General features: G+C 42.6%; 1 protein-coding gene across 3 annotated transcripts; it reads left to right on the top strand.

Annotated features, from left to right (window-relative positions):
* The first annotated feature begins 18859 nt into the window (after positions 1-18859).
* On the top strand, positions 18860-23493 carry LOC147903017 (pentatricopeptide repeat-containing protein At5g27110-like). 3 transcript variants are annotated; one of them, XR_015540912.1, is made up of 4 exons: positions 18860-19138; positions 19248-19306; positions 19404-22535; positions 22648-23493. XR_015540912.1 is itself a non-coding variant. In XM_087374111.1 (3 exons), the coding sequence occupies exons 1-3, from the start codon at positions 18916-18918 to the stop codon at positions 21702-21704; spliced, it is 2583 nt and encodes an 860-aa protein (XP_087230237.1). In that variant the 5' UTR covers positions 18860-18915; the 3' UTR covers positions 21705-23493. The 3 variants fall into 3 exon arrangements, 2 of the variants coding, with proteins under 2 accessions (XP_087230237.1, XP_087230238.1); XM_087374111.1 differs by having other exon boundaries at positions 19404-23493; XM_087374112.1 differs by having other exon boundaries at positions 19231-19306; positions 19404-23493.
* Positions 23494-23909: the final 416 nt, after the last annotated feature.

Genomic DNA, 23909 nt, shown 5'->3' with positions numbered 1-23909 from the left:
CGGATCATCAATCGGAGGTCACAGCGTAGAGATACGAGCGAATTAGTGCAAAACGATGCCCACACGGGAGCACGAATGAGTGAGTACTAGGGATGCTGAAATGGTGTGTAATTTGTTGGAAAAATACCCCATAGCATGGTGTTTTTGTGTGTGAAATCATGGTTCAAACGGGGTCCAGTTTGGGTCCCAAACGGGCGCGATACGAAGTGTTGAAGTAGGGGTAAAATTCGCCTTTTTGGCGGGAGGGTCCTTGGTCTTAAGGTTTGTGTGAATGGACTTTAAGTCCAACTGAGGTGTTTGAACTAGGTTAATGCCAGTTATTTTAACTATCCCTGCTAACCTAACTGCCCTAGCTATCCAGTTACTATAACGAGATAGTGACTTTCACTAACTTAACTACTTTCACTAACTAGAGTTAGTCTACTAACTGAACATCAGTTAAGCTAACCTAACCAACTCAGTTATACTAACCTAACTGTAAGTCTAACTAACTTAGAGTTAACCTCGGTTCAATCTAACCTAACTTAGGTTAACATTAACCTAACTGTAAGTAAGTAACCTACAGTTAACCTAACTAACCTAAATTAACACTAACCTACCTAGAGTTCGTTAGAGGGTTAGGTTAGGTTACGGTTGCCCTTTTAAAAAAAAATATTAGATTAATTAATTTAATTAAATTAAAAAAAATCACCCTAGGGGGCGTCGTGCGGTGGCGACTGGGAGGGGGGTGGCGGTTGGAGGGGACTGTGAGTGGGAGAGGAGTTTGAGGGGAGAAGGGGGGTGAGGAGGATGGAGGGTGGAGGGCTGGAGGAAGGAGTAGGAGGCGTTGGGGAGAGGAGGGATGCAGAAGGAAGAGGAGGAGATGGAGGTGTGGCCGAGCATAGAAGCACGGGCACGGGTGGAGGAGATAGGGGCAGGGCGGGCGGAGGGCTGGAGGCGGGAGCACGGCATGAGAGGGGTTGATGGAGCAGGTGGGGCGGGTGGAGGTAGGCGCTGCAGGCGAGAGGAGATGGCGAGGTGGGCAAAGGCGTTGCAGGCTGCTCGCCATTGGTGACTGGCTAGCACGCCACCGTTGCTGGCGGCTCAACGCATGCCGCTGCAGGTACTTTTGCACCAAGGGGCTTATAAGCCCTTAGTACAGGATGGGATTTAGGCCCTTAGAATAGGCTAGTGGGAGGAGCAGTCGGTGAGGGGGGGTAGAGAGAGAGAGAGAGAGAGAGAGAGAGAGAGAGAGAGAGAGAGAGAGGGAGAGAAGAGGGAGGGGGTAGAAGAGAGAGGGGGGGTAGAGAGAGAGATAGAACATGGGGTAGAAGAGAGAGGGGGGTAGAGAGAGAAAGAGAGAGAGAGAGAGAGAGAGGGGTGGTGGAGATGGAGGGGGGGGGGGACGGGGGGTGGTGGAGATGGGGGGGTGGGGGGGTGGTGGTGGAGATGGAGGGGGGGGGGGGGGTTTGGAGAGAGGGGGGGTGGTGGAGATGGAGGGGGAAAAGGGGGGGGGGTGGAGAGGGGGGTGGTGGTGGAGATGGAGGAGGCAGGGGGAAAGGGGGTGGTGGTGGAGGGGGGGTGGGGGATGGAAGGGGGGTGGAGGGGGGGTTGGGGTGGGTGGAGGGGATGGGGGGGGGGGGGTTGAGGGGTGGAGGTGGAGGGGGAGAGGAGGGGGGTGGAGGAAACTTGATGGACGGAAAACTTTGACAAAAATCCAAAGGGAGGATGAGATGGTTACTTGAACGGTCTCCAAGTCTTTCTCGATGTAACGGGATTGTTGAGGACGAATGGACGCTGGGTGGATGGCTAGGTTATTGCTGCGAGATGGTAACTCACCATGTGAGGATGGGAGTAGTGTGGTGGTCGATGGAGAGGGAGGAGTGTCTTGCGTAGGGCTCAGAATGGGGAAGAGGATGGAGGCAAGATGTGAAAGAAGAAGAATGAGGGGGTAGAGTGGGCTTTTATAGGAAATGGGTGTAGGTTTAGGGTTAAACCCTAAACTCTTCCCGAGTCATAACTTTTCATGGTTATAGCTCGGTTTGCTCTTGTACAAGAAGGTGAAATGATCAAAATTGCAAGCTCTACACATTCGTGTCCACTACCTAGCTTGATTTATTTATCAAGTGGCTTCTTTTTAAGAAATAAAGAAAATTTCTTAAGGTAGTAACCCAAGGTTGATGCTTGGGGTAGATATGTTTGGCTAGAGTTGGAAAATTTTATACTCTCCTTGCCCTTGAGTGTTATGTTCGTGAAAATTCGTAGTAGTTTGTTTTTTACACATACCTACGTATGTTTACTCGTTCCTTGAGATGCTAGTCTCCCCGGTAGCGGCGCCAAATGTTGGCTCTTTCCCATGGCTTCCACAGGAAGCACAGGGTATTCTCAGTATGCAGGGTTCCGAGGCTTTTTTGTCACCTATAGATATATCGGGGTTGTCGTTTGTAGTATAACCCTAACTTGTTGCACAAATCATCAAAATTTGGTGAGTTGTGCAACAGGTTGGGGGTCCACCCTGCAATCTATTGCATGTGCAACAATTTGTGTGTACCCCCAACCTATTGCAGATGCAAGAGGCTGTACCCCCAACATGTTGCACAAATCACCAAATTGTGATGATTTTTATAACAGGTAAGGGTTGTGACCCCAACCTATTGCACATGCAACAAGTTGGTGGGTGCAACCCCAATGCGTTGCACAAATCATGCATGTGCAATAGGTTGGGGGTACAACCCCTATCTGTTGCACATGCAATAGGTTGTGTGTACCCCTAAGCAATAGGTTGGGGTTACACCCATCAATCTATTGCACATAGGTTAAGTGTACCCCCAACCTATTACATGTGTAAGAGGTTGAGTGAACCCCAAATGCGTTGCACATGCAATAGGGTGGTGGGTGCAACCCCAACCTAATTCACAAATCCCCAAAATTTGGTGATGCATATGCAATAGGTGGGGGGGTGCAACCCTAACCTCTTGCACAAAATCACTAAATTTTGGTGATTTGTGCAACAAGTTGGGGTTGCACCCACCAACGTGTTGCACATGCAATAGGTTGATGGTGAGCCGGAGCGATGTTCCCCTTGCAATTAGTTGCAATACCAGTCTTGAGTGCCAAATGGCCTCACTCGTGTGGAGCTACTCATTGTTCTTGTGGGTTGTGGCTGCTGGGTGTAGAAGTTATTGTGTAGAGCTTGTCAGGTTTCCTGCACTTTGTGTTTTGTTGATCGATCTGTGCTAAATTATTTTGTTTTTTTTCAGCTTGGGGGAGAAATTCCGAAGAGTTTAGGACAATCACAATTTCAACACCGGGCTGGTTTGGCCTAATGCTCTCAACTTCACATTTTAGACAATAACAAGTATATTGCTTTTCATTTTTGAATTTCACAATTAGGAAATAGCAATATGTTCCTTTTCATTTTTGAATTTCACAATTTCAATCATAATTTCAATTAGTATAACTGATTTGTGTCTTGAACAAGCACCAGGCTAGTTTAGGGCAATCACAATAAGAACAAGCCATCTCGATCTAGAAATTAAGTGGTATATTACCCAAATAGCAGGAAATTAAATTTAACTAATGTAAGTACTGAGAAACACAGTAATTTCAACCGGACCATCCACAACTAATGTCTGGTCAACCATGCTAGTTAAGGACACTCACATAATTAGTGATTGAGATAAAGTATCCATAGTTGCATGATGTTCCAACCATCAGGCTGGTTTAGTAAAATAACAATATATTGCTTTTCTCTTGTGAAATATATTGCTGTTAGGTTTTGCTCAACCACGCCATCGAGCTGGCCAACAACGAATGGCATGTTCAACCACGTTGGTTCAGGACAATCACATAACTGGTGATTGAGTGGAATCAGCCATGGTTGCATGATGTTCCAACCACTGGGTTGGTTTAATAAAATAATATTATATTGCTTTTTTGGTGTGAAATATATTGCTGTTAATTTTTGCTCAACCACGCCATCGGGTTGGTCAACAACTAATATCTGTTCAAGCACGCTGGTTCAAGACAATCACATAGCTGAACGAGCCTACAGTTGCATGATGTTCCAACCACCGAGTTGGTTTAGGACAATCACATGTAGTCCAAGATTGGTTTAAGAAATGAAATAAATAAACTATCTCAAAGCTCAATCACAAACAACCATTGGTTTGGTTTAGGCACCACTGACCTGCATTATATCAAGCATGTGTATGATGTTCTCCTCAACACCTTGCGCCCCTTCTGCTTTTTATAGATGTCCATTCTATTTGGAGATACTCTCTTATTTTTGTGCCAAAACATCGTCATTGTAGCGATGACTTCCACACTTAGGCCATCTCTCCTTTCTTGCATTCTGTGGAAGCCCATAGACTCTTGGATCGGGATGATCGTGCATTGCTTCTATTCTAAGTTCAACCATTGGTAGTCCTTCTAATTGACAACATCTTTGACATCGTGCGCCCAAGCCATTTCTCCTTTGTTTCAAGGGACACCAATGTAGCTAATGTCACCCTATTTGCAGCTAGTTGATCTAAGCTATGCACCCCTTTCATTTTTTGTAGGCCATTTCTCAGGTTAGAGAGCATCGCCTCTTGGGCATGCATCTCTGGAGGTGTTTGTAGGGTTGTTACTCTATGAACTTTAGGGTTGAATCTAAAGCTTGTGTTACCTTAGACGCTAAACCCTGAACCCTAAATTCTAAACCATAAACCCTAAATCATAAACCATAAACCATAAACCATAAACCATATACCATAGACCTTACTTTCTAGATTCTAAACTCTTAACCTTAGATACAAAGCCATAAACCCTAAATCCTAGACCCTAGGTCCTAGACTCTAAATCCTAAACCCTAAGCCTTAAACCCTAAACCCTAAACTCTACAGCCTAGATCCTAAACCTAGAACCTATAACTTAGACCCTAAACCATAATCAGTAAACCCTAGACTCTAGATTATAAACCCTAGAACCCTTAAATCCAAGCAATAATTTAATATTTTTGGTAATTTGAGCAACCGGTTTGGGGTGCACCCTCAACCTGTTGCATGTGCAATAAGGGGGTACAACCCTAACTTGTTGCACAAATCATCAAAATTTGGTGAGTTGTGCAACAAGTTGGGGGTCCACCCTGCAATCTATTACATGTGCAATAGTTTGTGTGTACCCCTAGCCTATTGCAGATGCAAGAGGCTGTACCCCCAACATGTTGCACAAATCACCAAATTTTGATGATTTTTGTAACAGGTAAGGGTTGTACCCCCAACCTATTGCACATGCATGATTGTGCAACAAGTTGGGGTTGCACCCACCAACTTGTTGCATGTGCAATAGGTTGGGGGTACAACCCTTATCTGTTGCACATGCAATAGGTTGTGTGTACCCCCAAGCAATAGGTTGGGGTTACACCCATTAACCTGTTGCACATAGGTTAAGTGTATCCCCAACTTGTTACATGTGTAAGGGGTTGAGTGAACCCCAAACGTGTTGCACATGCAACAACTTGGTGGGTGCAACTTGAACCTATTGCACAAATCCCCAAAATTTAGTGATTTGTGCAACAGGTTGGGGTTGCACTCACAAACCTGTCGCACAGTTAACATGTTGGGTGTCAACCTCTTGCATATGCAATAGGTAGGGGGGTGCAACCCTAACCTCTTGCACAAATCACCAAATTTTGGTGATTTGTGCAACAGGTTGGGGTTGCACCCACCAAGAGGATTACCAAAAAGTGAGCCATGGGAAGCGAGCCAAGTAGTAAAAGCAAGTTGCAAAAAACCCAAGCCAATCAATTAGAATTTGAAATAGAGAATAAAAACTATGTAAAATAGTCTTGAATAATTTAACTACTACAAGCCAATGAAGAGGCCGAATTGCCAACACACAGAAGACTTTTCATGAAACATGCTACTAATTCACATACAAAAGTAGACGACAGCCTGTAGACCTTGGCATTTGAGTAGTCAAATACCAAAATCATTCTTTAGTGCTTGCACATGAAAACTCTTACTTATACTTTTTGTATAGTAAAACCTCTCATGGTCTATCCAAAAACATTTGTCTTTCAGCCATGTTTTTAGATTGTACATAAAAAACTCAAGGCAGTACCTCAAACCTATCTAATTATCTTTCAGAGGTTTCTCTTAGATCCCAAACATTGAAACAACTCCACCTTTGTGAGAGTAGCCTGATGTATAAACTGATGGACTGCACGACGATGAAGATGTCATATATATGTTTGCATGGAATATAAGTTGTCCTATTTACTTCATGTTCAGTAAAATCAAGGCATGTTCAACGTGGGAACTCTGTAAGTGTGACCGAATAACTTAAGGCCCTTGAAATTGACCCAAGAGTCTATAAATGGAAAACATGAACCTCCTGTGGGGTAATGATATCCTCTTGTATAATCTCTGCATTTTTTATCGCTTTCTCAATCTTATCTCTAAACTCCTCACTCAATTTTGATCTCCACACCACCTTTTCATCATGAATCCCTACCCAAGCATGACTTTGTGTGGTGTTTCTATGTAGGATTGATGGAACTACCTATACCATCCTTGAGGTCAAATCCACCTTTTATCAATTCAACTCTCTCTTGCCTTGTCACAAAGGTACCAATCTTCCACACTCTAGGAGCAATTCGTGCCACTCCTTGAATAGAGTGATCAACATTCCACGTATGGGTAATTGTTTTATTGCAGGACCAAACTACATGTTCTATAAGGCAACACACTCAAGATGCTCTCCATAATGCCTATAGGCCAGAGACCAACTCTCTGTAGTTATAGACCCCATAGAGGGATCCCTCTTCAACTTACCTTTCCATTGTGTTGCGTTGATCATTCTTGTGCACTCATTGTATGAACAATCAACATTGTTGCACCTCAAATAACCTCCACATCTACTAGTCCTTATAATACATAGAAAAACTCTTGCCTATAAGTGTTGTATTCTATCCAAACATGTCTGTTAGACTTTTGATCCATTCCTTGCATGGGAGAGCCATAAGATATTGGGGGCAACTCAAAAAGAACATAATCGTCCTACCTATGGGGCAGCTCTTCAACTAGTTCGATTGTCTACGTAGTTGAAAATGCCACATGCAAAGAGCTTGACAATGGAAGGTGTTGCAACATAGTAAGAACGCTCAAATTTGGCATGGAATCAGCTTTACAAAAGGACGGTTTCTTCTTTGTAGTCTCCATGAACATTGGATTCTTCCATTTGTCAAGTCTGAATCCTCTCTCCATCTTCCAAATCGATCAACCAAAGTGCCACTGAAACATCTTCATCTTCAATTGCTTTGATGCAACTCAATCTCTTCCTTTGCAATGGAGAAGCGGTTTCTACTGATTGACAAAGAAACCTCACAATGCTATGTATCATAATGAATTGCAAGAGTCTTACTCTCTCAATATTGCAGGAAGATAGCAGCAGGCGGCATTATGATGGGGGAGAAATAATCCTTAGAGTTTAGCAAATTAAAGTGGATGAAAGAAGAATGGCTTAGGCAGAGGTAAGTGGTTCAGAGACAAGTGTGACCATCTGTGAGGAAGAATACACTTTACATGAAAGGTGGCAGAAACGAGCTACCTTATGTCACTGAAACTAGTTGGCAGACTTCGAGTGCAACTATAACTTATGGCTAGTTCAAGAGAAAATAGGACTATCACATGGGTCTAAGCATGGTTAGGTGACATGCTTTTTGTGCTTTACGAAAGCACATAGCACATTACTTATAGCACAAATTATGTACCTTAATATATGAAAATTTTAAGGTAGACCATATTATGAATATTATAGACTAGACCATCCATGTATCTAGTGAATATAGACTAGACCATCCATGTAAATATAAATAAGTCCATATATAATATGGTCTAGACTAGACCATATTATATAAATCTATGTATCTATATACATGAATTCCTAAGTCCATGTGTACATAAAAGTCCATCTATATATTTGTAAGAGCATCTATCAGTCCATATAAATAAGAGTCCATAAATATTTGACCATATATCTTAGATCAATTTGTATGAGTCAATATATAAGTCTGCGGATATAGTAACATGCTTAGGAGTCAATTTGTATGAGTCAATATATAAGTCCATAAATATAACTCATAGCCCCTTCTAATTTACATTTATGCTCTAGGATTCACCTCATAGTTTCATAGTTGGTCTTTAGTACGCTTCTGTTTGCCCATGACCTGCCCAAATAGTCAAGTCTACTAGGTTACTATGCTTCATCATTTAAGTATAGCATATCTAATGAATCATTAGAAAAGGACATATTTAGTGAGCCTAAAAATGAATCTTGTTGCATTGCTTTGAGAGTATGAGTGGGACTTTAATTTCCAAGGCAATAAAAATGTCCCCTATGAAATCCCAGCAAAAACAAAAAACATATAGTTAGTCCCTACTTAGCTACTAGGTCATGTGTACTCACACGCTTTTGCTTAGACACATAGATGATTTCATGAATAATTGTGCCACACACTTTCATTCTGCACTCTCAAAGCATGTTTTTTAAAAAAAAATCTCTCACACACGCACACAAAGGTCATACCTGCATGCCAAGTAATCTAATAATCAATGGTACACCACATGCACATGGATGCAGGTTCAGAAAAGAGGATGCGCAGAAAGAGTCCACCACCTCAACCACGTGACCCCCTCTAGAGTTCACAGCCATATACATCCTCTCAACCATGGTGACCATAGGCATTTGTGGTCCAGAGCGATAGCTCTGAGGAGTATCGCTCTGAGGAGGATTCAATGCATGACCAAGAAGAACACATGCCACCCCAGTCACCACCGGCCTACATAACCATTGATGGGGCCTAGTCATTGGAACTTGTTTGGCCACCTACATCGACTTATGCTCTTTCCAAGGAAGCAACATCTTACTTAGAGCAAAGGGGTCTAGGCAGTTTGCATGAGAGCCTAAAATCCTTGGAGGACAGTCCTACAATGACCACATACTTCAGGGACTTTCTCCATTCTTGCCACTCCATCAATGCATAGGTTGGCAAGTACGGTACCATCAATGTACATCAGAGCCCACTCAGCATTATCCTCGATAGTATAGTCATTCAAAGGGCTTTCTCACTCCCAACACAAGGTGCCAAATACCCGACACGGCCTACTGATGCTAGATTTCTTGAAGTATAGCCTCTCCTTGCCAAGGGCACACTGATGCATAAGGACGGCATATTACTTTGCACTATCCTTAACCATCGCCTCAAGGAAGCAACACAATTCCTATCCACAATCCTAGGGGTTAAGTGCGGCAAGAATCGATCCCTTCCACTCCGCACAACAATTGCTAGTGCACAACAAGTTCTATGCAGTTCCACAATGTAAAAAATGGGAAGCCAACATACACACTTTGGATGAAGGTCGCACCATTAATTGGCCAATGATCGAACCATAGAATGGAATATCCAAGGCACAATGATCCGAGCACTTTAGCAGCATGAGCAAATAATGCGCGACAACATTGATCGCTTCCTTCACCTAAGTGCTATCTTCTGCAAAACATTGGAATACATTTTGGGGGTCCTCCTCCTCCCTTGCCACCCATCCTCTCCCTCTCCTCCTCCCTCATCCTCCTCCCTTCTCCTCCTCCTCCTCCCTCCTCCTCCTCCTTCCTTCTCCTGCCTCCTCCTCCTCCCCCCTCTCTCTTCTTTCCTCTATGCTCTTACACCTTCTTCCTCTCCCACTCCTATGCTCCCCCTAAACCCTTAGTTTCTCAACCCTTAACCTCCATGATCTATGAGGGAGATGAGTTCTCCACCATGTACTCTACCATGAACCTTTGATCCTCCTTCTAACCCTAGAACCTCTTCTAAACTCTGGAACCTCTCTCTCAACCTTGGAACCTCCTTCTAACCCTTGAACCTCTTCTAAACTCTGGAACCTCTTTCTAAACCCTGGAACCTCTCTCTAATCCTTAAACTCCTCCTAAACACTTCAACCCCAATGAAGGTGAAAGCCTTCATTACCTCAACCATGATGATGTACGTCCCTTTCACACATGCATATGCAATGTTTGATTACCACACTTAAGCCTATGTCTCTCATCGAAATACGACTTAAGGTCCTAAGCTACATGTATACTACAAACGACAACCTCGATATATCTGTAGGTGACAAAAAGCCTTGGAACCCTACATACTAAGAATACCCTGCTCTTCCTGCGGAAGCCGTGGGAAAGAGCCAACAACATGCTTGATACAATGCAGGTCAGTGGTGCCTAAACCAGACTGGTGGATGTTTGTGATTGAGTGTTGGGATAGTTTACTTATTTCATTTCTTAAACCAATCTTGGACTAAATGTGATTTGTCCTAAACCAACCTGGTGGTTGGAACATCATGCAAGCGTAGGCTTGTTCAGCTCAAACACTAGTTATGTGAGTGTCTTGAACCAGTGTGCTTGAACAAATATTAGTTGTTGACCAGCCCGGTGGCGTGGTTGAGCAAAAATTAACAACAATATATTTCACACCAAAAAAGCAATTTATTATTATTTCATTAAACCAGCCCGGTGGTTGGAACATCATGCAACCATGGCTGATTTTGCTCAATCACCAATTACATGATTGTCCTGAATCAACATGGTTGAACATGGCATTAGTTGTTGACCAGCTCAGTGGCGTGGTCGAGAAAAACATAACAGCAATATATTTCACAAGAGACGAGAAATATATTGTTATTTTACTAAACCAGCTTGGTGGTTGGAACATCATACAACTATGGCTGCTTTATCTCAATCACCAATTATGTGTTTGTCCTAAACCAGCGGGGTTGAATAGACATTAGTTGTTGATGGTCCTCGTGGATGAAATTACTGTGTTTCTCAGCACTTGAATTAGTTTAATTTAATTTCTTGCTATTTGGGTAATATACCACTTAACTTCTAGACCAGGATGGCTTGTACTTAATGTGATTGTCCTAAACTAGCCTGGTGCTAGTTCAAGACAAAAATCAGTTATACTGATTGAAATTGTGAAATTCATAAATGAAAAGCAATATATTGCTATTTTCTAATTGTGAAATGCTATTTTTTAATTGTGAAATTGCCCCTTCATAATGTTGCCCAAGTCATGGGATATTTTTTTGCCTTGGCTCTCCATCCTGCAACACTCCACCAGCCATAGCCATGTTCAAGTAGCCAAGGTCTTTTCAACATCGTGCCCTTCTTTTGGTTAGTAAGCTCGATGGTAAACAAGCTGGTATTGGTGTTGTGTTTGGAGACCGCCATGAAGAGGTGGAGACCCATCCTATAGTGGCAGAGAACCAGCTCCTACCTGAGCACACAAGGCCTTTTCTATGCCTATCCATGGGCAAGGGAGAGGAGAACTCAACCTGGCAGCATATCATCGTTGTTCTATCAGGCACTGGTAGAGAACTCAACTTGGTGGAGAGCCCCTCGTAATTGAGCACAACCTTTGAGAAGTAAACCTGGTGATGATCTCCAGCACACTGAGAGCATCAGTGTGCTGGAGCTCACCACCATATTGAGTTCTCCTGCCCACTATCAAAGATTGTGCTTGATTATAGGGAGCTCACCACCCAGTTGAGTTCTCTCTCCCAATGCCTTGAAGGAAGTTGCTATGAAGAAAGATATGTTCAATTGCGAGGTGCTAAGAAGGCTATGTTCAATTACGAGGTGCTTGTATTGTCCCCTACCTACGAGGAGTTCTAGGTCAAAAGTGTAAGAAAGTGCTAAATACGAGGTGCTCGTATTGTCCCCTGCATACGAGGCACCAAGTCAAGTGTAAGAAAGTGCTAACAAGGACAAAAAGTGACACCAGGTCCCACCACAATGGTGGTGTTGACAAGTGCTAAACGTGTTTAAAGAAGTGTCACAAAGACAAAGTGCTAGAATCTTTGGATGTAATCTCTTTTGTTAAATGTTTTCTTTGGATGTAATTTCTTTTATTTCAATTTCGATGTAATACTATTATTGCAAAAATTATCGGATGTAATTTCTTTTGTTTCAATTTCAATGTAGTACCATTATCGCAAAAACTATTGTTGTTGTTACTTTAGTAGTGAAAGTGGCTTTAAAGACGCACAAATGGCATATATTTCTACCCTCGTTTACATTTTACTCTGCAACCATAGGGATCGTTGCATAAGAAACTATTATTACTGTAGTGAAAATGGTTCACAAATGCCCTCATTTAGGATTTACTACAACTAGTGCAACTAGTGCGATTGCTCCACAAGCAATTGTTTGCAGGACTAAAATAGCTCTAAAATAGGACTACATTTTCCTTAGCTTGGAACTAAAATAGCTCCAAGAACTAGCAGAAATTGCTACACAAGGACTAGTAGGACTAAAATAGCTTCAAAATAGGAGTATATTTTTCTTGGTTTAGAACTATAATAACTCCAATAACCAGTGCGGTGGTTGCAATGAAACTATCATAAATTGCAAATGTGTACATTTTCCTTAGCTTGGAACTAAAATAGCTCCAAGAACCAGTGCGATGGTTGAGAAATTGTTGCACAGGGACTAATAGGACTAAAATAGCTCCAATAACCAATACGGTGGTTGTGGAGATGGACCTTGAGGGGTCCCCTTTAGTATTGACATGCCACGATGGTCTTCATGCCAATGTGATGGTCTCTCCATACCAACATATTGCTCAAACCAGCACGGAGGTCACTGCAACAAAAGATTATGATGGCGAAGTTGCGCAATGACAAGTGGCAAGGCAAAAGTTGTGTGATGTAGTCAGGACAACATGGTGGTTGTGATGCCCACATCATTTCTCGAACGAGCACGGTGGTTAGCACAACAAAAGATTGTGTTGCACAGTTATAGATGGTGAAGGTGTGCAATAATAGGTGGCAAGCCAAAAGCTATGTGATGTAGTCGGGCCAGAAACTATGCTATGCGAAGGAGGGCAGAGCAACAATCTCTGTGCTCATGAGTAAATGCATGTAGTGTCATGTGTCAAGCTTTGCACTGTTGACAATGATAGATTGTGTCTCATTATTATGCCAGTGCGGCAATCATGATGCCGGGAAAACTTTCGATGAGAGCGAGGGTCCATGAAAAATTCAAAATCTCACCCATCAACGCATCGCATCATGGCCCCAAAATGTCCTCGAAAATAGTTTCGCGATTGGCTACACACAAGAAAACGTTGACCCTTTTTGTAATTGTATGTGTAAATGTAGCTAGCAAACAAATTGTGTTGAAATAAGATCGTGAGGAGGTGAATTCTTACAATAGACCCAATGATAATAACAATTTCCAACCACCATCCCATGATTTTCCTCCAAATGCCAAAGCCCTTATTCCAAGCAAGAGAATTTGGTGGGGTGGGGGGGGGTGATTCATTGGTGTCACTAGGCATAACTTAGCTATTTGAATGTGCACCACATAGGTTTCTCTTTGAATTATGCAAGTATGGAACATACAAAGTCACAAATGCCAAATATCTAGTTTTTTTGAAGGGTGACTTAACATACAAAAATTGTTCCCATACAATTACATTGCTCACACCGTCCACCTACAGTCATCCATTCATAAACTTCTTACAAGTTGGAGAATTCTATAGAATAGAGGGAGCAAGTGTGGTTCCAAGAGGTACAAGTGAAGGCGGGACCTCTAAACTCTCTTTGCTTGTTGATGCAACTACATGCATCATTAGAGGAGAGCCTTTCAAAATAAACCTTCAATTACTACCAAATCATTCTATTTGCACCTATGTGCCGTGGGCAGCATAAATGATCAATCTATGCAGCTGGAACGTAGCAAATGTTGTTGACATAGTAGGCATTCTCATCGTCAAAGTCAACAATGATGATGGAATGGTTGACCAAATTATAGTTGCGGCTAGTCCTCAAGATCAGGACACATTTGCAGTAAGTTTGCTACCCTTTACAATTATTTTGCCTCAAGAAAGTTGTCCAAAAAATTCTCATGTCAACTTTGTTTAATCTTTCCTCTTGTAGCTCTCATTTGTGAATGAACAAAAATCCACGCTAACGCAATTAAGTCAAGAGTTCAACGAAGAAATTCTCCTTTAAATAATATCCAACGTGATCAAAAAGTCATCGTCCTCTTATGCAATCATTGTTGACATTCTACAGTGCTTCCACTATATTTTTGGATAGTCGTTCACTTTGCTACGTTATAACGGCTCAACAATCACAAAGAAGGCATCAATAGGACAAACTTGGGCAAGCCAATGCACACACTCTATTGTTGGATGAATCCACTCAAACTTGGGCAATCACCCCATTAATCCATGTGAATGCTGAGCGTAGCTACTGCAAATGGTCCAAGGATGATGAAGCACTGCTACATCAGCTTGTGTTGCGACATGCAAACTCACCTGTCAAGACTATTGCATGTCTACACCAAGGTCTTCATTTGCAAAGAAAGTACACTCTACAAAGCACAATGAGCAAAATATACAAGATGAGGAGAACGGCTTTTCTTCCTGGCTATGCTAAAGAACCATTACATTCAATGGGACCACCATGGCCTTTGGGACATGACACCCAGCAAAGTGCACAACTTGAAAGGCAAGGAGAAATTACTCATGCCAAGAAGAGAAAAAGAATTCATACTTCATTACAAGCAAAATTCATAGGAAAGGATTTTGGATACCCCATGTTTCCCATGTGTCTCTCGTGGCTCATTGAAATTTTGTCGTGGAATGAACAAGCTAACCGCAATGATGGCAATGTCTCTTGAATCCAGTGGAGTTAAGGTCTCAAACATTCACTCTTCAAATAAGCTATTGTGTTCCATGTGTTACAAACAAGTCAAACTTAACAAAATTATGTTATTCTCATCTCTAAACATGAAAATGGCAGAAGTAAAAAAACACACAAATGCCCTTAATGCCATTGAAGCTTGCTTGATTTCCATTAGAATACCCTTTGCACAAATTAGGGAATTGACATATGATGGACAATATGGGCTACACGGAAGTGTGGTGAATGTGTTTGGTGAGCAAGACACACTCGTTGTTTTGATAAAAAGATGTCTTGCATACAAGCATAGCTACATGAGCGGAATAGTTCGCCCCACTTTGACAATGCTAGCTCTCAAAGAAATGTTGCAATCTCCACTCTACGAATCCCCAAAAGTTTGCATAAATCTGTCATGGGAATGCATATTAATGTTTTCCAATCACAAGAAAAACAACTCGATCAATCATGATCCAACTTTTGATGATGACAACCAACCCATGACAGACACCTTGGTGCATGGAATCTACACTAGCCAAGACCAAACCATTGTGGTTGCTCCTTCCTAAGGCTTTTTGCCTTTGAGCATTTTCAAAGACAAATTTTGTGAGGAATTGGCATTTCCAAAAGCTATTCTATGGAAATCAACGACAATACAACCTTCCTGAGTGCACACCATACCAAGACATTGCACGCTGGGAGCTCTCAATGAGGATCGCCCCTTCAAAGTTTGCACTATGTGTAAAAAACCTTTCTTCAAAACAATGAAAATACTAGTGCAACAAGTTTTGTCTTCCACTTGGGTTCACATGCGCAAAGCCCAAACCAAGGGGAGAAGATTGCAAGTAAAAGATGCACTATTGGACACAAACATAGAAAAATTATTGCAATCCAACATAGGATATCGAGATTTCACACATCTTTGAACTTTGGTAGACTACAAATACCATTTGAAGAAGAATGTATTTGCAATGCTACGCCAACTTGGTCCACCTACATTTTTCATAACACTATCAGTAGTAGAGAAGCTATGGCAACCACTAATGGACTGTCTTCAAAAGTTGAGCAAAACAAAACAAGAAGAACGGCATGCTAACCCAAAAGTTGAAGTTCGTAAACTAATTCATTCGGACCCAGTAACAAGAGCTCAGTACAAGTTTCAACTTTGAAGACCTTGCTAATAAATGATGCCAGCATCCTAGGAAGGGTCATTGATTTCTTCTTCGTGATTGAATTCCAAAATAGAGGAAGCCAACACGATCATGGCCTTCTAAGTTCTATGGATTGATGGTGCCCCTACAACCAGAGTTTCAACCAACAATGACATAGAGACATTCGTAGACATGTACATCTTAGCAAACATGTCATTGTTCCCTCTACAACAAATTGACATCCAAACACACAAGCATAGGAAGACATGCTTCAAGAAAAAAGAAACATGTAGATTTGGCTTCCCTTGAATGCCAATGCAAAGAACCATCATATTGTCTCCTCTCACAGAAGACTCCAAAATGAACGTCCTCAAGAAAAACATGAAACATATAAAATCAACTCTCTTGGAAAAGTCCACATTCTTGATGGATCATGCAAGTTTCTTGCATGCAGTGTGTCTATCCAAGGAAGAGTACATCATCACTTTCTATTTCACAAACAACCTTGTTCTTAAAAAGAAGCCCCAAGGACATATTTACAAACAATTTCAACCCTACTTTGTCAAAGCTATGGTCTGCAAATAGAGACATTCAATTCATGCTTAATTCACATGGAGCATCATCATATTGCACGTCACACATGACAAAAATAGACAAGGAAACGTTGGAGGCAGTAAAGGTAGCTTACAATGAAAGCATTGCTTTGAATGCCACAACAAATGAACATATCAGAAGAGTAGTGAATGCTATATTAAATACACAACACATAAGTTCACAACAAGCTGCATACTTGGCATTATCTTTGCCTCTCACAAGTTCAACAAGGCAATTCCAATACATTAATACGAAGAGTGTAGAGAACAAGACATTGTTGCTAAAACGTAGATTGTAGCTAGAAATACTTCACCCAAAAAGCATGGACATCTTCTTCGACGACATAATTTCAAAGTACTCAAAGCGTGACAGCAGTCTCCACACAATTTTCTTGGTTGCCTTTGCTAGTGACTATACCACTCTTGGAACATCAACCAAAAATAAAAGAAACCTAAAATCATCAGGTACAACAACTACAGTGATGCAAGGACCTTAAAAACTATTACAGGGAGTTGTGCACTCTCTTCCTTCCGTTCCACAACAATGAGCCAAGTCTCGACGAAGGTACTCCAACATGGCATGATACGTACAACGAAAACAAACACATCATAGACATACACAAGAGCAAATTCAACAAACTCATCCCTAAAAGTCAATCATCTTCATCAACTACAACAGCTACTTCCATAACTTCCAAAGGTACTTCAAACTTCGCAAACAATGATAAATATGACCTCAACCTTGAAATGTTGAACCAAAGTAGACCAAATCAATTCCAAAATACATCATTGCTAACATATAGACTTGTGCCAAATCGTGAATATTATATTATGCTAAGGAAGGTCAATCTTGAACAACGTCTACTTCTAGATGACATCATGCTTAGAAAAAGAGTCGAAAAGAGAGACGTTTTCATGTTTTCTTAATAGGCAATGCAGGGACAGGGAAAAAATTTACATTGCTTGTTGTTGTCTAAGCACTTCTAAGACATTATTCACATAACGACACATTAATAAAAATTTCCTTGCTAGGATTCGCTCCATTAGAAAAAAAAACAGGAGTGGTCATTGCCACTTGCTACAAAAACACCATGCAGTTAAGCGACGAGAAATACATTATTGATAGAGGGTGCCAATGTCTAATGGCAAAAATTACATGCAACTCCACTAGCAAATTCAATGTCATCAACCCATACAAGGCTCCCCAGGTACCAACCGCGACACTAATTGTTGTGTTGAATGCAATACTTCAAAACATGGACCATGGCACACCCCCATCTATCCTAGGGGATTTCAACACAACTCATTGAACTCAAGCATTACAAAACTACATGAATTCATGGAGAATTTCAGCATGACACAATTGATTCACGTCCCAACAACTACACATGGATCTACTCTTGACCATATTTGGATAAACAACCCTGAATACCACAAACTCTTCGGAACTAACTACATTTATTGGTCTGACCACTCCCTTGTCTACACAATGTTTAATCTCCCAATAGGGCAGGCCCTTTGAATGTAATTCACCTTGTTTTATTTCTTGGCTTTCCACAAATTTCAGTTGTGGAAAGCTCCTTCGTGGGAGTGCCCTCTTAAGAGCTCCTAAAGCTTCGGCCTTTTTTGTGGAGACCTTGTGCAGTCAAAAGTGGTACATTTCCCTTGGTGGGGAATGTGCTCTAATAAGAGTGCATTGCCATGCTCACAAGAATGAATCTCTATTTTTAGATCTTCAACTATTATTGAAGCATGATTGACCTTGAAAAACGAGTGGAACACCATGACAAATTCAGAGAAATGAAAACGTTGGGAACCACATAGCCACGAAATGCCCTCTTATTGTCTCCAAGGGAGCTTTGCATGTTGAATTATGGCACCTATAAGGGCCTTTACACACCAAGCCCCCGCCCGCCCAAGTTGCTATTTTTCCCTCCATGGCGGGCGGGGATCATTATACACTACCATGAAGATGTGGCAAGGTATGGGAGATTCAAGCCCCACCAGCCCCTAAGCAATAAATGCTTTCAACAATGTAAACCCCTGCCCATATTCTTGGGCGGCCAACTTTCTCCACCCTCCTTTTTTTAAGGATCCAATAAGCTTTTTATTTTTTGGCCAGCACTAGAGAGTTTTATGAAACTCTAAAATCCTAGGAAGGCATGTGGAACATTCTAAGCCATTAGATCAATTGGCCTACTATTAGCCACTTACAATATACTTAGCAGCTGGCCAAGCATTCTAGTTGAATGTGGGAGCACGCCCTGTGCCCATGCAACAAAGGCTGGTGGGCGGGGACTTGGGCGGTGTGTAAAGGAGAGTGACTGCAAATAGAGGTGCTACCAGAGGTTTGGATGGCCCACTCTCAAACGTGTTTGGAGCTATGGCCATTGTAGCTAGAGGACTCTTCAAAGATCTCCTTCCTATTTTAAGGAGCATTCTTCAAGTCTCTCTTTCCCGCTGGAGATGATAATACCTATGTATATAAGAGGAGGCACGGAGCCCTTTCATTCGTCTGACGCAACAGCAAGGAAACCATGCAGCCAGGTCTTCACGCTGGTACGTGGCCCGGGGTTTATTCGTAGCTGGGAACCACGCTCCCACTGGTTGGCAGCTCGTCTGCGCAGGCATTCAAGCTCTGATTCTTCGATGGCTTCCCTTGAGGTCGTGGAGGAATGTACACGTTCAGGTATTGCCGTATTAAACTTGCTTTCCGTCTTCACATGGGTAATTTAACCGGAGACGGAGGCCTGTCCTTATTTTTACCGATTGGGGAAACAGTTTTTTGTCGTGGTCAGGGACCGAGCGTTTACGGACGCCGCTTACCTCCCAGTGGTGGGACATCCGAGAGAGCAGAGTAAGTTTGCAACAAGTCTGAACTGAAAGTTTTTGAAGAGATAAAGCTGTAACATTGGCTCTACTCTGACGGGCTTTTTGTGAATCTTAACCACCAGAAAAGCCGAAGATCTCCAGATTTCAAGCATAAGAATATCAAGGAGTGGCTATGGGTAGACAGCTCCTACAATCCAGGTTGGATTAAAGACGGGCTTGAGAAAAAGACTTGCTCGAGAAAAAGACATCCAAGCTGCGTTATAGACATGTTCAAGAAAAAGGCCAAAGCATCCACTGGTCAGGCCCAATACCCAGGCATGGTGGAGGTGTCAAGAAAGACTGCCTTCAAGTCTGGAGTAAAGGTGAATGCCCAAGAACTATGTGAGAAGATTGAGTGGAAAACACGCAGCTTAGAGGAGACGGTCATGTTTATTGAACAGATGCCCCAGCTACCTTCAGTTCAGAGTCTTACAAGCATATTGCATAAGTGCAGGACATTGAAAAATCTAGGGTATACCAACCGCATGTATGCCTACATGTGCACATGTGGGCTGGAAGATCATAGATTTTTTGGGAACTATCTCGTGTTAATGCTGGTCCAAGTTGGAAACATGGGAGATGCTCAGCACGTTTTCAACAAATTGGTTGATCGGAATGTGTATTCTTGGACTTCTCTCATCTCGGGTTATATTGATTGTGGGGAATCTCAGCATGCCCTCAATCTCTTCCAGAAAATGCAAGAGGATTCTGTGCCTCCTGATAAGTATACCTTTGTCGCAGTACTGAAGGCCTGTGCCAGGCTGAACGATGCTGAAAGAGGTCAAGAGATCCACAGTGAGATCGCCAGAAACGGCCTGGAGAGAGATCTTTTTTCTGTCAGCACCTTGGTGGATATGTATGCCAAATGTGGCTTGCTTGCAGAAGCACGAGAAGCGTTTGACAGGGTGCCAATTCGAAACGAGGTCTTGTGGAATGCACTAATGGCAGGATATGCCGAGCAAGGGCTTGGTGAGGAAGCACTGAACTGTCTCGAACAGATGCAACTGGAGGGTCTCTATCCAGATACTGTTACATTTGTTTGCAGCTTCAAGGCTTGTGGCAGCATAGGGACAATAGGCAAGGGACGAGAAATACATGCAGAGATTGCCAGAAAGGGGCTGGAAAGATATCTTTTTGTTGGCAACATCATGGTGGATATGTATGCCAGATGTGGCTCGCTTGCAGAAGCTCAGGAAGCTTTTGACAAGTTGTCAGTTCGAGATGAGGTTTCATGGAATGCCTTAATTACAGGATATGCTGAGCATGGGCTTGGTGAGGAAGCACTGAACTGTCTCAAACAGATGGTACTTGAAGGTTTTTCTCCAAATGCTGTTACATTTGTTTGCAGCTTGAAAGCTTGTGGTAGCATAGGAGCCATAGACAAGGGCCGAGAAATACATTCCGAGATTGCAAGAAAGGGGCTGGCAATGAATCTTTTTGTTAGCAACACCTTGGTTGGTATGTATGCCAAATGTGGCTTGCTTGCAGAAGCACGGGAAACATTTGGCAAGCTGCCAGTTCGAAATGAGGTTTCATGGAATGCATTAATGGTAGGATATGCTGAGCATGGCCTCTGTGAGGAAGCACTGAAGTGTCTTGAACAGATGCAACTCGAGGGTCTCTCTCCAGATGCTGTCACGTTTGGTTGCAGCTTACAAGCTTGTGGCAGTATAGGAGCCATAGACAAAGGCCGAGAAATACATGTTGAGATTGCTAGAAATGGGTTGGAAAGAGAGCTTTGTGTTGGCAGCACCTTGGTGGATATGTATGCCCAATGTGCGGCACTTGTAGAAGCACACCAAATGTTTGACAAGCTGCAAGTTCGAGACATAGTCTCTTGGTGTGCACTGATGACAGGATATGCCCAGCTAGGAGAAAGTGAATTTGTTTTCCATCTGCTCGAGAGAATGAGAGGGGAAGGGGTAAAGCCCAATGGGGTCACATTTTCTGTTGTGCTTACTGTTTGCAGTCACACTGGTCTAGTGGATAAGGGTCAGGAGTACTTTGAGGCCATGATCAAAGACTATGGCATCATTCCAACTATTGAGCACCACACTGGCATGGTTGATCTCCTTGGTCGTGCAGGCCAATTAAATGAGGCGATAGAGATGGTGAAGAAGGTGCCTTACCAAGCCGATATTGTGATGTGGCTTACGGTGTTGGGTGCTTGTCGGAAGTGGGGTAATGTGGAGCTTGGAAGGCTGGCCTTTGAACATGCTGTACAATTGGATAAAAAGGATGCTTCGGTTTATATTTTGATGGCTAACATCTATGCAGATGCTCACATGCACAAGGAAGAAAAAATGATCGAGGCAATGAGAGTCAAAGAACAAGCATGGAAGAAGCCAGGACTGAGTTGTTGGCATTCTTTTTTTCTTGGTTAGATGAGACATCACTAAAGCAAAATATATATGCAAAGTCAAAAGATCTTTCCTTGAAAATTGAGTATGCCCGAGGTTTGCATTGGGTGTCAGAAGACAGGTCCATTGATGCAAGGCATGATGGGTTATGTGGGCACAGTGAGAAGCTGGCTATTTCATCAATACACCCAAGGGGACAGAACAGCAAGGTCGAGACTTCATTGGAGGCATATAACTTAAGGATTTCTAAGTCTTTTAAGGACCATCGTGTGGCCACTGCACTGATATCAAAGATAGAGCAGGAAACTATTCTTATTAGAGATGCAAACTGTAGCAGGGAGAAAGAATAATTCCTCCTCTCTCCTACTAACTGTTGACTGAATTGAGAGAATAATGCACTCTCAAACACAAGTGGAAGCTGAGGTGAGTGTTAGAAATATAAGGTGCCTCCAAAGAGGGAAAGGAATAACTGAATAAATGTCTACCCAAAGGGCTGAACACATTTGTATATAACTGAAAGAATAAGTACTGTATGGAAGGAAAAACCTTCACTGCAAAAGAATGGAGAATACTATTTTATCGAGGGGTAAATCCCTCACTGTAGATCTGTGACCTGAGGGCTGCTCTGATCCTGACCCTACTGCTGCTACCTGCTCGCCGGCTTGATCTGGTCATGAAGACTGCTACTGGCTGGAGGTAAATCTACCCTCGAATAGCCTGGAAGGTGGACTGCCTTTTGTAGTCCCTCAAGGCCTAGAACTGAGCGGACCCAAGGCAGTCTATTTGACCAACCCAGGCCTTGATCTATCTCGACCAGACTGGTCGGGTCAGCTGCAGTTCACCGATTGCCACATGGTGGGTTGACGTGGTGCTGACGTAGCGCATTCTCTAGTGTTGATGTGGCATTGAGTGTGCCATCAACCACTGCATCAACAGCCACATCAGCTGGTTGTTGCTGACATGGCAGGTTGTACCATGCCACTGCTTGTGGATGCCCCATGACATCCCCTTCTGTTGAGATTAGAAGCTAGGGTAGGTGAAAAGCCTCTTATACGCTGAAAGGTCGGAATTATCTGTGAAAAAATCCTCTTCGACCAGCGTACAAGCGTTAATGGTACAAGCGTTAATGGTTGTTTGTACCCTTCTTGCACTGATGAAGCAAAATCTGCTCAGGCTCGACCACCTCCGTCTCAACAACAAACTCAGGCTGCTCCACATCTGGAACTAGTGTCAGTGCCGGATCTACATAGGGCTTGAGCCACGACACATGGAAAGCTAGGTGCATGGCCATGTTTAGGTAAGTGTAAATTCATGGCCATATCATAGATAACTTTAATGATCAGAAAGGTGCTGATAACTTTAATGATCAGAAAGGTGCCAAAGCGTCGATGTGAGAGTGTCGTGCACTTCTTCCTAATCTGCTTAAGATGTTTCTTCATGATCCAAAGATAAAATGTCTCACGGGCATCCTCATCCCGTGGCATGCTGGACTGCCACAGGGGCTGCCCAGTCAACACGCAAAGCAGCGGCCCATAGTTGCCAGACGTTTGGAAGCGTCATGTTTGGAAAATTTTCCAAACGTGTTTCGATTCAAAAATTTCCCTAGGCGCCTGTTTTACCAAAAATTATATGCCTACTATATAAGTCGGGCCCTAAAATGCATGATTTCATGCACTAATGGCACCTAGAACACTGAGGAACATATAGGAAAACATTTCAGCAATCTAATATTTTCATACACTTAGAAGTGAGCTCGGGAAGGCATTTTCCAACAAAGCATGATGGCAATAACTCCTTTGACTGTTTTGATAAAAAATAGGGCCAAAAATTGACCTTAGGGCCTTTTGCCCCAAAAACCCTTGCCAATAAAACACGTTTTTTATTTCCAAACGTTTGGCAACATTTGAAAATGTTTCAAAAAATAAAAAACGTGTTTCATTGCAACTATGAAGCAGCCACATCAGTCGCAGATCGTATAGCACGAGCACCATGTTAGCAAGGCACCATGTCATTGCCAAGTGCCACATCAGTAGGTCGTCATGTCAATGTTGATGCCAACAGGTCGGTTGCCATGTCAGCAGCGGCAGCAGGTCGGTGTGTTGGGGTAAAGGCACATTGCCACCCTTTAAATGTTACGATTGCTATGACTGTCCTAAGACAGTCATAGGGTGAATACCTAATCCTAATAAAACCTTTGAGTTTGTGGTGTGGCTCAAGGCATTCTTTACA

This window comes from Dipteris shenzhenensis, chromosome 4, assembly GCF_047967505.1.
Source record: "Dipteris shenzhenensis isolate YYH24624 ecotype China chromosome 4, Dip_SZ_1.0, whole genome shotgun sequence".
In the NCBI taxonomy this organism is placed as follows: Eukaryota; Viridiplantae; Streptophyta; class Polypodiopsida; order Gleicheniales; family Dipteridaceae; genus Dipteris; species Dipteris shenzhenensis.
Note: the sequence above shows the minus strand (reverse complement) of the source record. Positions and strands in the feature narration are given on the sequence as shown.

Bases quoted from the DNA above. Each gene is read 5' to 3' on its own strand.
- LOC147903017 (XM_087374111.1), top strand. From the start codon at position 18,916: ATGATAATACCTATGTATATAAGAGGAGGCACGGAGCCCTTTCATTCG. The intron at 19,139-19,247 runs GTATTGCCGTAT...TGTCGTGGTCAG, and splicing joins GGAGGAATGTACACGTTCAG to GGACCGAGCGTTTACGGACG. The intron at 19,307-19,403 runs GTAAGTTTGCAA...CTTAACCACCAG, and splicing joins GGGACATCCGAGAGAGCAGA to AAAAGCCGAAGATCTCCAGA.